Genomic DNA, 15,117 nt, shown 5'->3' with positions numbered 1-15,117 from the left:
TCTTTGTTCATGTGGAACAATTACAGGCTAGATTGAAAGCTGGCCCCAAGGGGCTAGATCAGACAAGACAGACAGACAGAGAGACAGAGAGACAGACAGCACTACCAGATCGAGCTGAGCTCTGTAAATGTATCTATAGGTAAAGCTGTGTGTATGTATCTGCAGCTGTGAACATATCTGTATCTGTATCTGTATCTGTATCTGCATTCGTATCTGCATCTGCATAACTTGCCATTTGCCTGTGATTCGTTGTATACAAAATGTAAAGTTGACAATAAAATTATTGCATTGTTGTTAACTGAAGTTGTTGTTGCTGTTATGGTTGCTGTTGTTGTTGTTGTTGCCTTTGCTGTGAGCCTATTTATGGCCTTTACTTAACAATGACCACAAAAATTCGCAATTTGCATTCGCAATTTGAGCCAAACGGTCAAACAGCCACTTGACTATGGCAGCTTGATTGTTGTTGTTGTAATTTGTAACTCGCTGCTGTTGTTGTTGTTGTTGTAGTCAGTTGCCGGCTGCTTTTAAGTTGGTCAAGCAATTGACCAGCGGTGTAGCCAATCAATTTTGCCTGCATTTAGATACCCTGCACAAAAGGGAAATTAGGCTGAATGCAAGGTATGCTGTCGATAACTTGAACATTATTTATCGATTATTTTGCAAATCTGAAAAAATATTCAAGCGATATATATGAGAAGTGATTTAAAAACTAATTAGAATAAATTCAATTATTAGCTAAATATTTACCTAATCGCAACAGCTGCCGCGTGCAAACTGTTAATAGTTCAATAATGACAATTATCGATGTTGTTTGAGATTACAGAAAACAGCTGCAGCAAATATTTGCCTAATGATTCGCTTTGATATACAGGGTATTTAGTTAATTTGTTGAAACAGACATTGAAATTAATTTCAGCATTTTTCGAGCTTAGCTTAGCTCGTGCTCACCGATAACGATACATATCGATTAGGCTGTTACATGGACTACTGTGACGTCGCAACTAACAGAATCGTGCCCAAATGCAAATTCTTATCTTGTGACACATTTGTGAGGCGAATGTGTGAGTGTGTGTGTGTGTATGTGTGCTCGCGAGGCAGTTGACAAATGCAAGTGCGATAAAAACGTCAACCTCAACGCTGCTGGGCCTGTTTACTGTGGCTGTGGTGGTACTTGACTTGTAACTGGCCTGGCACCCGGGGGAGTTACCCAGTTCTCAGCCTTCGCTGCTTCGCTGAACTGACCAAAACCGCAATGCGAAAACCGACTGTGGGTCAGGCACGTTTTAAATAAAGCGCTGCTAAATAGCAGCAAATTTACTGTATTAAAATGCTAAAACCGCTTTCCATGACGCTCAATCTTAAAACATGAACTTAATTCGAAACAGTTGTTGTAATTCCAATCGGTGAGAGACGCTGGACACGTCGCTACGTGTCGCTAGCAATGGTTAAAGAGATCTCTTTTGAGCTGGAATATCCGGTTAGCATTTAGAGCTAGCAGGGAAGTAAACGACTGAAACTTACCCTGTACTGGGCTAGTTTTATTGGTTGTTTCTTTAGTGCTTTCTTTATCGATCGCTTGCGCTTGCTGCCTACTATGGCCTATTTAGTTTCACGTTTTCATTGGGTATTCGATCAAATGAAATTTGCATAAAATGCTACATGAAACGAGTTCAACAAATTTCATTATTGACAGCTTGAAAAATGCTGAAAAATTTTCGTATTGCACAAAATTCCACCGAAAAATATGAATTTATAAACGCTGATGCGCGGACAACAACAACAACAACACCAACAACTTTTAGCCAAGGTCAAAAGAGCAGGCAACAAAAGTTGCTTATCAACTCGTCTTGGCCAAAAAGTCTCGCAGATACTTTTACAACAATAAATTTTTATAACAACTTTTTTCTTTTCTGTTTTTATTCAGCTGTTGCAGGCGGCGATTGTTGTTGTTGTCTTTTAAATGGTTTCATTAAAAATGCATAAAAGAAAAAATTAATAAAAAAAAAAAACAACGCCATCATCAACAACAACATCGACATTCACTAGACAACATTTATAAGCCATATTTAAAAACAACTTTTTGTTTTAACTCGAAATTGAATTGGAGCCACCCGCCTTTGTTTCTTTTGTTGTTGTCATTTTTCATATGCAAATTAAGTTGATTTGCTGCTGCTGTTGCTGTTGCTGATGTTTCTTTGAATTTTGTTTTATGTTGCGTTAATTGACCGCAGCGCCAGCGGGTGGCTTCAAATTATTGCAACAACTGCGAGTTTAGCAACATTGAAAATATTTAAAAAAAAATCAATTTTTGGGGACAGCGAACAAAATTAAAGAAAATTAAATGAAAGTGGGGAAAGCTTTAGCTTAAAGCCTAATTGATATTTTTTTCTTAAAGAGAGATTTTTCTGTATAAATATATATGTATATGTAGTTTTTTTTTTTTTTTTTTTTTTTTTTTTTTTTTTTTTAATGTGAATTTTACATAGATTTTTAATATGTCTGAAGAACGTGATATTTATAATAATATTTGGTAACATTGCTTAGCTCAGTTCTTAGATCGATTTTTCGGTATATTACTTTATAGAAAACAATATTGGATATTAAGATAATATATACTAGCATATAAATACATGATGATATTTATTTTCTTTGTTATCTGTTTTATACGAAGCCAAAAAGAAATCCCTGAGGACTATTAAGAATTGTTACCCTGTTCAAAACTACATATTAAAGTTTAAATCAAATTTATATTAACTGTATGTTATAAATATTTGCATGCTTAACATAAGAAATGTAAAGCTCGAAATGTAAACTCAAATTATCTGTCGTACATCTTATCTAAGAATAATCGTTGTCATTAAAGGCGACATTTCCGTTTTACGTAACGCAGATAACAGCAAACTTTATTTATACATTATGTGTACCTAAATATACCTGTATGTATGCATATATATTTATTTCCATTTAAATTTAGCAAATGATGTCATGCCTGTAATAATTACTATTACAATGCCTGCAGCAATTGCAATCCATTTCGAATAGTTCTCAATAACTTACGTGACTTACAGCCAAACTATAATTAACAACTATTTATGCATGTACAGACGCTATCGATAGGAATTTCGATTTCTTGCAATTGTTCTCTTTTGCTCACAATTTCCGTTCTCCCTTTCGCTTTGACTGTTTCTTAAAGGTCTCTGGAGTGCCTGGCTGCAATTTGACTTCCGTCTAAAATATTTATTTGTGTGTGTTCTATGGCTTAGTTGGGAATGCATTCCACGATATATGTTCTATGCGATCGGTAGATTTATTTCGCTTTAGACAATTAATCAGAGTCGACATCGGCGGTTAGGCGTAACGCCCACAGCTTTAATGTTCCTAGACTAAATGTAATTTGTGATTGCACTTGTAATTTGCTTGCTTTGCACTCGATACCCTGTAATCATTAAAAGTGCAGCAGATCAGCACACACATAGACTGCTTCAATTACTATATGCAACTACATATTCGATTATATTTATCAGTTACTTAGCTGGCGTGGAGTCTTATTGGTTCTTGTTTAAATATCAAAAGAAGCGGCTTTTAAAATCTGTACCGTTCCTTAGTGTAGTTTCTATTCTACACAAAGACAGAGAATATTATTTTTATAAATTTTTATTACTTATAAATTCGATAAACGGAATTTTGATTGGTATTGCTTACAGTTTGTTTTACAGTTTATAGGAACTATACTAATTTTAATTGTCATAAACATTTATACTCAGGACATTCAATTAAAATTAGATCGAATTGGACTTATATTGTCTATTTTAACAAAAATTTTCACATTTACAGGGTATCCATCTAGTTGATTTTCGCACAATTTTTATGCACGAATCTAATTATAAGTCGAAAAGTTTATTACGCATGAATCAATGTTGTTGGGGGCTTTTGCTATTGTTGTTGTAATTGTTGCTATTATTTTGTATGCGCGTCGCGCATGCGCTGAAATGTTATTAACCTACATTTGCATAAAAATGCTACAACAACAACAACTACAACAATAACAACAGCAGCAAAAATAATGATTAAAAATTGTTTTTGCTTTGTGCTTTGCAGTTTCCTGTCTGATTGCTGTTTGTTTGTTTGTTTTGCCTTTTGGTTTTCTACAATTTTTTTTTGTAATTATTTCGTATTTGCGAGTTTTCTTTATTTATTTATTTTTTTTTTTCAGGCAAATTGCAAATTGGTTGACAACACTTTTCACACGCTTTTTATGAGCTTCGGATGTAAACATTTAACCTTAATTTGTTGTTGCTAATTGTTTTTCCTTCAGTTGCGCAACATTTATACTTATTTCTTTTATTTAAAATTATTGCATAATTTATTATTTATTATGTAGTTCGTCTTCATTTATTATGCATTTCCTATGCAGCGCGTGTGCTTAAGAAAAAGGCGCTAAGTAGGCACACAACATGCTATCTATCTCTTTTACTCGGCTGCTTGTTCTTTGTCTGCTTTTTGCTGCACTTTACGTGTTAACTAAATGTGCTTACTGCACGCGCCAGCTACGACAATAAGAACAACAACAACAGCGACAGCAACAATGGATCTTCCATGTTGCTTTGATTTTCTGTTCAGTCGTTGCTCAGCACACTGCTGCGGTCTCTTTTCCGCTGCCTACTTTTAGGCAGCGCTTTAAAAGCAACTTGACTCACGAGTTATTAATTGCAGGCAAAGTTCAAAAGAGAGCAGCGAGAGTAAGTGCAAGCTCTTTAGCTAAATATGGCTGTGTTGTCTTAAGCTAGTTTTTGTGCGCACTCACCCACCCCTCGTGCCGTTTACTTTCTTTCTCTTTCGTTTTGCACTCTTTAACAGCTTGCAGTTGTTTTTGTTTTTTCTTTTTTTTTTTTTTTTTTTGCACTGCTTGTTGCTTCATCGTCATTACAGCGACAGCGGAAAAAAGAGAAATACAAATTTAACAGTTTTACACAAAAACTCAACGCACTTTGTTGTTGCGTCTTGTTCAAATTTGCGTATTATAAACGTGTGTGTGTGCGTGTATGCATGTGTATGCGTGTGTGTGTGTGCATATGCAACTTGTTGCTTTTTTCTTTCGCCTAGCTTTGTTGCTATTGATGTAACTGTTGCTTGGAACTTTGGCGCTGCTGTTTGCCTTTTGCTCTCTGCTAACATTTAAAATCTACAGTTACAATTGCCTCACACACACACACATGGCCAGTGGGCAGAAGTCTTGATCTGTGCCTCTATATCTTGCCCAAGCACCAGCCATCGTTGTCTTCAATCGTTGCGCTTGGCGGCTTCTGCTGCTGCAGCACCGGCTGCTGTTGCTGCTGCTCGTTCCCAACTTCGGCTCTCCGCGTGCGCTCTGTGCTTTAAGCTTGCTCTTTGCCTCTCTGTCCGCACTCCTGTCGACGTCGTCGTCGTCGCCGCCGTTGCCACCTGCACTGATTGTTGTTGCTGCTCGGCTGGTACAATTAAGTTTTACTTTATGTTTACTGCCGCTGCTGGCGTTCAAGTGGCTTTTTTCTTCTTCTTTTTTGTTTTATTTTCTCAGCGTTTGCCATTCATGCGTTCGTCGTTCGCTCTACTCTACACTTGCCAGCGTCGTCGCTCACCTTCGACTACTACAGTTGCTGCTGCTGATGTTGTTATTGCTGTTGCTTTTGTTGCTGCTGTTGCTGTGGCTGGCTAGCAAAAATTTCATTTGCCGTTTTGTCAGTTGGCTTTTAAACATTTACAGAAACAGTTCGCGGCGCGCTAAATATATTTCCAATTATTAAAAAAAAAAATACCCAAAAAAAACTTTATTCAATTATACTTTTCAATAACATTATTAACGAGCTGCTGGCGTTAATTGTTGTTATTTTTGCTGTTGTGTAAATCACCGTTAGAGTGCAGAAAAAAATAAACGAAACGCAACTTACGTCTTGTCATGAAAATTGTTTTCAAAATGGCTGCCGCTGCCATTGCGTGAAAGCCAAAGAAGAAGAAAAAGCAGATGAAGAAGAAATATAAAATTGAAAGTTGAAATCAAGTGGATATCAGAATTTAAATATACGTATATTTGTATAGAGTAGTCTATCGCTTGTACAGTTCGAGCGGCTTGCCAGGAACCGCTTGGGGGCCAGGCTTGATGTGTAACGGTAAAAGCCAGTCACAACAACACAGATCGCAACAGAGCGTCGTACGCCTAAAGGTCAGGCCAAGTAGCATGGAAATGCCAGCAACAGCAATAGCAATAACAACAAAAACAACAACTACAACGACTACGACAACAAATTTGCAAAAAGGAAGCAACCATGAAACCAGTTTGACAACCACTTTAAACTGTAGTCAAAGCGAATGCAACAACAGCAACAACAACGACAACAGCTACATCACAACAGCAACAAACAACTGAACAATTGAACAAGTGATTTATGTGAAAGTGAATTGACACAAATATTGACCAACAAAATTGCAGAAAATCTCTTTTACGCTCAATTATCTCAATAAAAGTGAAACACAATTTTCAATTATCTTTCAACATTGATAAATAGAAAAGGAAAACAAATCTTGAGTGTGTTGCAGATTTTGAAGTTTGATTAGCGGCATTTGAGATGATGCTTCTATCGGCTCTCAAGCTGGGTAAGCATATATCGTCATATGATGATGATGATGATGATGATGATGATGATGATGCAAAACTAATCCAAAAAGTACAAAATTCTATTCTGGTATTCCATTATGGTATGCGAAATGCCGCTTAGCTTTTTTCGATAGCTCTAAATACTGTGGAAGTTGGCTTGGGTGAACAGGCGAAGTTAGTTATAAATGAATAAGAAAGAAGGAATATTATTAAAAATGTATTTACAAAAATATATTTAATATAAAATGATAAATAACAGTATGATTACGATATTTTAGATATAAATATTTTTATATGATATTTAATTTGTATGGTAATTATTCAAAAAGTTAGATAAACATCCTTATGTTTGTTAATCGAGTCGTGACCGTATACGTTTCTTGTATTGCCCTTATGTTTCAATAATTCAATAAAAACATCGATGCATAAATATCTAAATATGTATTTAAGCTCTCTGAGCTCTTCGTGGGCGTTACAAGGCGTGAGTCACGCTTGAGCACGGCTCAAAATTCAGAGTTTTACCTGATCAGGTACAAGAACAAGCAGTAGAACACGTGTTTGAAAGTCTGGCAACTTGTTTTGTTTGTCAGTTAGCAAGGTCTGGCGGCTGTATTCAACATTTATTTGCATAACAATTTGCCAAAGCAGCAAGCAAAATGCAAAAGTGCAAGAAAATGCAAAGAAAATTACACAATTGGCCATAAACACAATTGCAGCGGCTGTGGCAGCGGTAGATAATGACAATTTGTCAGGCCACGCCCATTGCGCCTTCAATCATAAGCAATCATTTTTTTTTTTTGTATATATGTACGTATACATATACAGAGTCTCGTATAGGAGCATGATAAAAATATTTTGCTTCCGTTTGTCGGGGGCCAATTTGTTTATGTGCGCGTGGAAAATTGTGAATAGAAAGCTTGAATTAATTGAGATAAAGCTTTTGTTTTCAGTCAGTCACAACGAAGCTTAAATACGCTTTGAATTTTAATAAATAAGCTCTTTTACTATTATTATCTCAAAGCAAAGAGGGCGGATCCTAAATATTCAGCTCGTCTTTTTTACTCTCTCTATATATGTCATAGTAATAATAAACATTTTCAGTCTACAACTGCTTTGTTTCGATATTTATCGATAGCATATGCAGCGCAACTAACTTCAAGTATTAGAAAACTTCAACTTGAGAGCCTTTAATCACATTCAAGGCATTTCCCAAGTCTCTTCACTGCTCAGTTGCTGCGCAGCTTTGGCCAGACAATGAATATAATACTGCAGGCACTTTTCATTTGCATGGAGGAAAATGGCATAACAAAAGCAAAAAGCGGCGCCGGCAAGTGCGATGGGAAAAGAAAAACTTTCTATTTTTTATTTATTTATTTTTTTCATCTGCTTTTTGTTGGAGCTGCAGCTGCCTGCAGGCTGCAATGTCGCCACGTTTTGCTTGTTGTTTAGGCAACGTGAGAGAGCTGCAGAGAGTGTGTGAGAGAGAGCGAGAGGAAGAGTGGGAGAGGGAGAGAAAAAAAGGTAGACACAGCACACATCGTGAGTTTTCACATGAAAAATGTGGCCCGCATTTGCGATATTGAAAATGGTTTGATCAATTGAAAAGCTTTGTCTTATGCCTTATGCTTTATGCTTTTTGCTTTTAACCCGCAGGGCATTTACAAATATCAATATATATTATTAAAAAAAAAAAAAAACAGAAAACAGAAAACTAACTGTGAATTCAGGCTTGGGAAATCGCTTCACTTTCGCTACGATTAACCTTCACTTTTGTTTTTTATTTGTTTGTTTAAAAATTCGTTTCGAATTCGATTCTCGAGCAAAAACGCCTGCGCAAGCGGGCTTCAAGAGGCGCCTACTTGAGTGCTCGCAGCATTGAAGTGCTTACAGAGCTCGAGTGCTCGAATTTTAACTGCTGCTTACTCATCGCAATACTCACACATCGCAACTGTGTGTGTAATTGTTGCATAACTCGCCTACAACTCACAAAATAGTAACAAAAAAAATTAAAAACTACGAGTATTTTTCTTAATTGGGGTTGGATTTGAAGTTTAGTTTATACCCTGGAAAAGTAGCTAGAAAAAAGTTTGAATTTATATATGCGTAAATATGCTTTAGTTTCTCAAAGAAAAAAAATTATATAAGAAATTATATATTTCTTATATACTCTAATTAATAACTATATAATTACTCTTAAATTTAATAGTATTATGTATTTGTGATTTAGCTGCACCTCAGCTACATACAGGGTATCTTCTAGTGCATGCCAGATCTCTGACATACTATAGTTATTTTTAAAGCTTTTTTCGGTTCGTTTGTTTTGCATATAGTGAAATATTATTGACAGACACTGAGCCGATGCGAGCTAGATAAAGTCATCAGCCGTGTCAGCCTCAGTCGCGTCTGTCCACCCTCAAGCTCAACTTTAACCCCGCGCTGCCCCTCGCCGCTTGGCGTCGGCTGTGGGCGTTTGGGTCGCCTTGGCATCTCGTTGTCTGCGCTGTCAGCCATTAGCATTTCATTCAGTGTCGAATTTGGCGTAATTAACCTTGGCAAGAATCGCCACGTTGAGTCAAGTTTTTAATTTTTTTTTTTTTCTTTGAGACTTTAAGGCGATTTTCGATACTTTGCTTTGGCTAATTACCGCCAACGACAGTTGAAGCAGCATTTTGTATGCCAGTGTGATTAATTTGGTTGATATTCGATTTCCATTTATTTGGCGTTATTTTTTTTTTTGTCAATTGGCCGGCAAACGGAATGCCTTGAAAACGAAAGACTTAGACAACGAACTTGAACCCAAGTTTTGCTTGATATGAAACAGCAAATGGCAAATGTTTGATTAAGCTTATTTGATATAAATTATATGGTATTTTTAATAAATACACGTTATTTTAATTAAATGGGACTTTTAATATATATATATATATATTGCATAAAGAATTCGAAAGACTTGGGCAAAAAACTTGTTCGAAATTATAATATAGATTCGTTTTATGCTTATATGATTTCTCGAAATTTTTATCAATAACTCATATAAGATTGTACGACTTTATAATAGTTTCAAATTTTCGCTAATACCTTTTTCAATTTTCTTGCTTTTCCAGGCAACGGCAGTTCTCCAGCCCAGAATTCGACGCGCAGCATCAGTCCAAACAACTCGACGACCAACAGTCAATTCAGTTTGCAACACAACAGCTCCGGCAGCCTAGGTGGCAGTGGTGTCGGTGTTGTCGGTGTTGGTGGTGTCGGCGGTGGCATTGCCGTCGGTGTCGGCGGTGTTGGTGCAGCCTTGAACAGTTCAAACGGCGTTGGAGGCGGCGGTGGAAATTGTACGCCCACATCGCTACAGCCACAGGTAAGATGAGGACGAGAGAGAGAGAGAAAGAGAGAAGGAGAGAGATCTTTTGTCTAATGTAATTTTTTGCAGTCCTCGCTGACAACGTTTAAGCAGTCACCCACTTTACTGAACGGCAACGGAGCTTTATTGGATGCCAACATGCCTGGCGGAATTCCGACGCCTGGCACGCCCAACTCCAAAGCCAAGGTAAGCTATACAACAGTATACCAATTATGTATATTTATATACATTAAAATATATTCTATATATCGCAATTTCTTATCATAATATATCATAAAGTTTCTATATTTATTCATATATTCTCCATTCCAGGACAATTCACACTTTGTCAAGCTCGTGGTGGCCCTCTATCCATTCAAAGCCATCGAAGGCGGAGATTTATCTCTAGAAAAAGTAAATTCTATACCTTCAATAATGTAATACCTTATAGTTATTATAAACGCAATTCTAGAATGCGGAATATGAGGTCATTGACGACTCACAGGAACATTGGTGGAAGGTGAAGGATGCCCTTGGCAATGTCGGCTACATACCCAGCAATTATGTGAAGCCCAAAGCGCTGTTGGGACTGGAGCGTTATGAGTAAGCTCAGCTAACTATATACCAATGCAGTCTTATATATAACTAAATGGTGATCCTTACTCTTGCAGATGGTATGTGGGCGACATGTCGCGACAACGTGCCGAATCGCTGCTCAAGCAGGGCGACAAGGAGGGTTGCTTTGTGGTGCGCAAGTCATCGACCAAGGGTCTCTATACTTTATCGCTGCATACCAAAGTGTGAGTGCTCCAGATGGACCTTGATATATCATCAATACTAATTTGAATACTAAATTGCTTTGCAGTCCCCAATCGCATGTCAAGCACTATCACATCAAACAGAACGCCCGCGGCGAATATTATCTGAGCGAGAAGCACTGCTGCGAGACTATACCGGATCTGATAAACTATCATCGCCATAATTCGGGCGGCTTGGCGTGCAGACTAAAGTCATCGCCATGCGATCGTCCAGTGCCACCGACAGCGGGCCTATCCCATGACAAATGGGAAATCCATCCCATGGAGCTGATGCTGATGGAAGAGCTGGGCTCGGGTCAGTTTGGTGTTGTGCGTCGCGGCAAATGGCGTGGCTCAATCGACACAGCGGTCAAGATGATGAAGGAGGGCACCATGTCCGAGGATGATTTCATCGAGGAGGCCAAGGTGATGACCAAGCTGCAGCACGCGAATCTCGTACAGCTCTACGGTGTCTGCTCAAAACATCGTCCCATCTATATTGTCACCGAATACATGAAGCATGGCTCGCTGCTCAACTATTTGCGCCGCAACGAGAATGCGCTAATTGGCAACATGGGCCTCCTGCTGGACATGTGCATACAAGTCAGCAAGGGCATGGCCTATCTGGAGCGTCACAACTATATCCATCGCGATCTGGCAGCACGCAATTGCCTTGTGGGCTCCGAGAATGTTGTGAAAGTGGCCGATTTTGGACTCGCCCGGTACGTGCTGGACGACCAATACACCAGCTCCGGCGGCACAAAGTTCCCCATCAAATGGGCACCGCCCGAGGTGCTCAACTACACGCGCTTCTCATCCAAAAGTGATGTGTGGGCCTATGGTGAGTGCTACCGACAGAACTGATTGAATGGGTCAAGAAATACTAATATTTGTCTGTCCATTTCTGTAGGTGTTCTCATGTGGGAGATCTTCACCTGTGGCAAAATGCCCTATGGCCGTCTAAAGAACACCGAAGTTGTGGAGCGTGTGCAGCGCGGCATTATACTAGAGAAACCAAAGTCGTGTGCCAAGGAGATATACGAAGTAAGTTCACACAAAATATTATTTAAATATAGTATATATAATCGTCTCTCAATTCTTTTGTAGGTCATGAAGAAGTGCTGGTCGCATGGACCCGAGGATCGTCCCTCATTCCGTGGGCTCAAAGATCAATTGACACATGTGGCCCAATCGCTGACCGACTAAGTGAATCGAATGGGAAGACAATGGATCAACGTCTGGGATCACGCACTGATTAGCAAAACCAACATCAACATTTAACTAAATATTAACTATAAAGAGATAATGTTAAGTATATACGATATATGTATAAATATATCCATATATATATACGATATGAAATGATATGAAGGCATAAAATCAAGTAACAACTCAAGCATATTAAGTTTGAGATCGTACATAGTTTTTACTTAATATATATATGTATGAACGAAAGCTAAATGATTATTCATAATTATTATATTATTTATAATGTATTAAGAGAGCTATAAAGCTGAGCAAATGATATCATTATGTTTATATAAATCGAAATAGAAGTGTGTATATGTACGTGCATGGTTAAAGAGCGCAAATAACTGGCATAAACAAAAAAACAAAAAAAAGCAGAAAGCAAAACAAAAGAAAACTAAAAATAACAACTATATTTGGATTATAGTAAACTGTAGTTAATAGTCAAATTTTTGATACATTTCATAAAAAAAATACGATATAAATATATATTTATGTATGCAGACATACAATATACGATACTACGCAAATGTGTTTAGGCATATACTACATAAATATAATTGTGCTTTTTATAAAGTAGTAATTAAAAAAAAAAAAACAAAACAAAAAACAATATTACAAAAAATGAATCTAAGAAAACTGATTAAGCGTAAAATTAATATTTAAGCGCTATGTAGAGGAGAAGAGATTGAGAACAGAACAACAATAACAACATCTAATACCACTACAACAACAATTGCGGCATATTTGATAGCTTAGAATTTTACGTGCATAGCTTAAGTTTTGTGATTTATTATTTAAACATTTTGCGATTTGTATGCATCGCAAATCTCTTTTTATTTTTAAACAAAACACATTATTATTATCACTTTGCCTTTTTTTTTAGCATATACATATGCTTTAAATTTTATATGGATTCTTAACTTTTTAAAACATAAATGCTTTGCGACGAATATATACACATTTATATATATTTTATCTAATTTTATGAAAAGTTTTACTTAATTAATTTTTAATGCTCACCTAAGCCACAAATACGAAAAGAAAAATATAAAAATAAATGTATTATGAAAATATTATTTTTGAAAGTTTTTTGTTTTTTGAAGTACAATTTAATTTCTTATTTTTTTCTGTTCCAGATTGAACATAAATATTGAGATGGAATAGGATTGAGATAATAAACTTTAATATCTTTCGTAGCTAGAATAATAAACTTTGTATGCTTTTCAAGAAATCTTAAACATATATAGTTTCTCTATGAATAATTGGCCTATAGGAATATGTATAAATATAGCCTAGCCGATAGAATTTTAGTTTTATTGTATACCATTTTTATTTTTCTTTTCTTTGCTTATTGTTTATCACATTCTTATTGTTCTTTCAGCCAATGCCCATAGTACTCACTACACAAGACATAAACAATAACAACAAGAACAACAAAATAACATGAATAGATGCAAAAGCCCTCGAAGACAATGGGCCAGAACTGTATGCACTTGAATTCGGTTTCACAGCCAAAATATATTTGCGAGCCAAACAACCCGATTCCATTAAAGAGTAATGAGAGAACCAAACCGAAAGCAACTGAAATCACAAGACTTATAAACAATAACATATTATATATATAGATATCGAAATCGATAACGATAAATTTCACTGCAAATCGAACACCAAAGAAATCAAATTAAAATACAGCCACAAATCAAATCAGCTAAAACGAAGAAGAATATTTAATAAAGATAAGTGTATGCCCATACATAACAGATAAAAATGGAATACGTTTTATAGAAATTTTGATACAGTTTTGATAGCAATGCTTAGTCTAAGACATGCGTTTATATGAATAGCTTGTAAGCTCCATGACAACCAACTACATGTATATATATAGTATATACTACTATATGTTTACACTATATATATATAGTAGACATAGCATTAACATGCATTCTACATATAGATAAACTCATAAAGTTATAAGTTGTACGTCCATAAACCAAACGATTTCCTGTTTATTTGCTGGGGTTTTAGGCCGACCTAACTCCTACGATATATATCGGCCTATATATATACACACACACATTCTCAATAATACGTATAGAATACCTATATTAACACGCCGCTTCATTGATTTATTGCGCCTATAATTATATATATGTATATGTATGTATATGTATACCGTCTTACATAAATCCACATCTATCGCTATTAATATCGTAAGCCCACGAAAACCGGAAAAAGTCATCAACGTGATATTGCTACTTAATAAAAATAAAAGAATATGAAAATAAATGATCCTAAATATGCATGAAAATGTATTTATTGTAAACACAATAAATTGTTTTACTATATTTTAACTCCCGAAAGTAGACTCTATTATATGAAGACGTACATTAAATTTTGTTTAGTATACCTAAATGAATTATATAATATTGGTTTGAATACAATAGAGTGTTGCGGTAAACCTTAAAGGAAAATCTGGAAAACTGTAGGTCGACGTTTCTATGAAAGCTTTGTATGGAGTCTTATAGGCTTGACTTTAGCATCAATCAAGCAGTCTGTTCGCTTGGCTAATTATGGCCAGTGCAAATGAATCAAGTAGAACAGATGTTCATTATTAGAATAACATCTAAAAAAAATCAATTTGTTTACATCTGATTGTGTGGAGATTATCAGTTCAATTTAAATGTCCAAAGCGTTTGCATAGAAAATGCTTTCAGTTAGGTGCGATCGATTAACATTATACAGGCTTAAAATATTTAGAGATAATAATATGCGAAAACCCAATAAAATTGTTCACTGAAGCTAATTACATTGCAAAATGAGCATCTATATCGAGAATAGCGAAAAATGATCTTATATGGTTTTGGGTTTACGCTCCATTTGCCGCATGTGTGGGTGAAGGTTGTCCGTCTGAATCTGTGCGTGCATGTGTGTGTGACCGCAGCAGTAAGAATGATGATGATTATATAACAAACATACATAAGAGGCGGCATTACTGAAGCGCCATAAACGGCTGGGCTGCTGAGTAAAACCTAAACGAACTTATCGCAATTCAATGAGCCATTAAACAATTCAGCTGTTCGCTAAGGAAATGTGGGCGAATC

At 36.3% G+C, this 15,117-nt stretch overlaps 1 protein-coding gene across 3 annotated transcripts in view; it reads left to right on the top strand.

The window, feature by feature from the left end:
• Btk (tyrosine-protein kinase Btk29A) overlaps positions 1-13,730 on the top strand; it is a 53,719-nt gene extending 39,989 nt beyond the window's left edge. For 2 of the 3 annotated variants that reach the window (XM_030386558.2, XM_030386559.2), the window contains 8 exons: positions 9,736-9,986; positions 10,059-10,175; positions 10,302-10,382; positions 10,441-10,571; positions 10,640-10,768; positions 10,834-11,606; positions 11,676-11,809; positions 11,873-13,730. In XM_030386558.2, the coding sequence (XP_030242418.1) occupies positions 9,736-9,986; positions 10,059-10,175; positions 10,302-10,382; positions 10,441-10,571; positions 10,640-10,768; positions 10,834-11,606; positions 11,676-11,809; positions 11,873-11,971 (1,715 nt within the window). In that variant the 3' untranslated portion in view covers positions 11,972-13,730. Of the gene's footprint in view, positions 1-5,834; positions 6,631-9,735; positions 9,987-10,058; positions 10,176-10,301; positions 10,383-10,440; positions 10,572-10,639; positions 10,769-10,833; positions 11,607-11,675; positions 11,810-11,872 lie in introns of those variants that run through there. The other variant, XM_030386560.2, reaches the window with a different exon arrangement.
• Positions 13,731-15,117: the final 1,387 nt, after the last annotated feature.

Source organism: Drosophila navojoa, chromosome 3 (genome assembly GCF_054131105.1).
Source record: "Drosophila navojoa isolate 15081-1374.11 chromosome 3, UAZ_NAV_1.0, whole genome shotgun sequence".
In the NCBI taxonomy this organism is placed as follows: domain Eukaryota; kingdom Metazoa; phylum Arthropoda; class Insecta; order Diptera; family Drosophilidae; genus Drosophila; species Drosophila navojoa.
The sequence above is the reverse complement of the archived record's forward strand: the minus strand, read 5'-3'. Positions and strand labels throughout refer to the sequence as shown.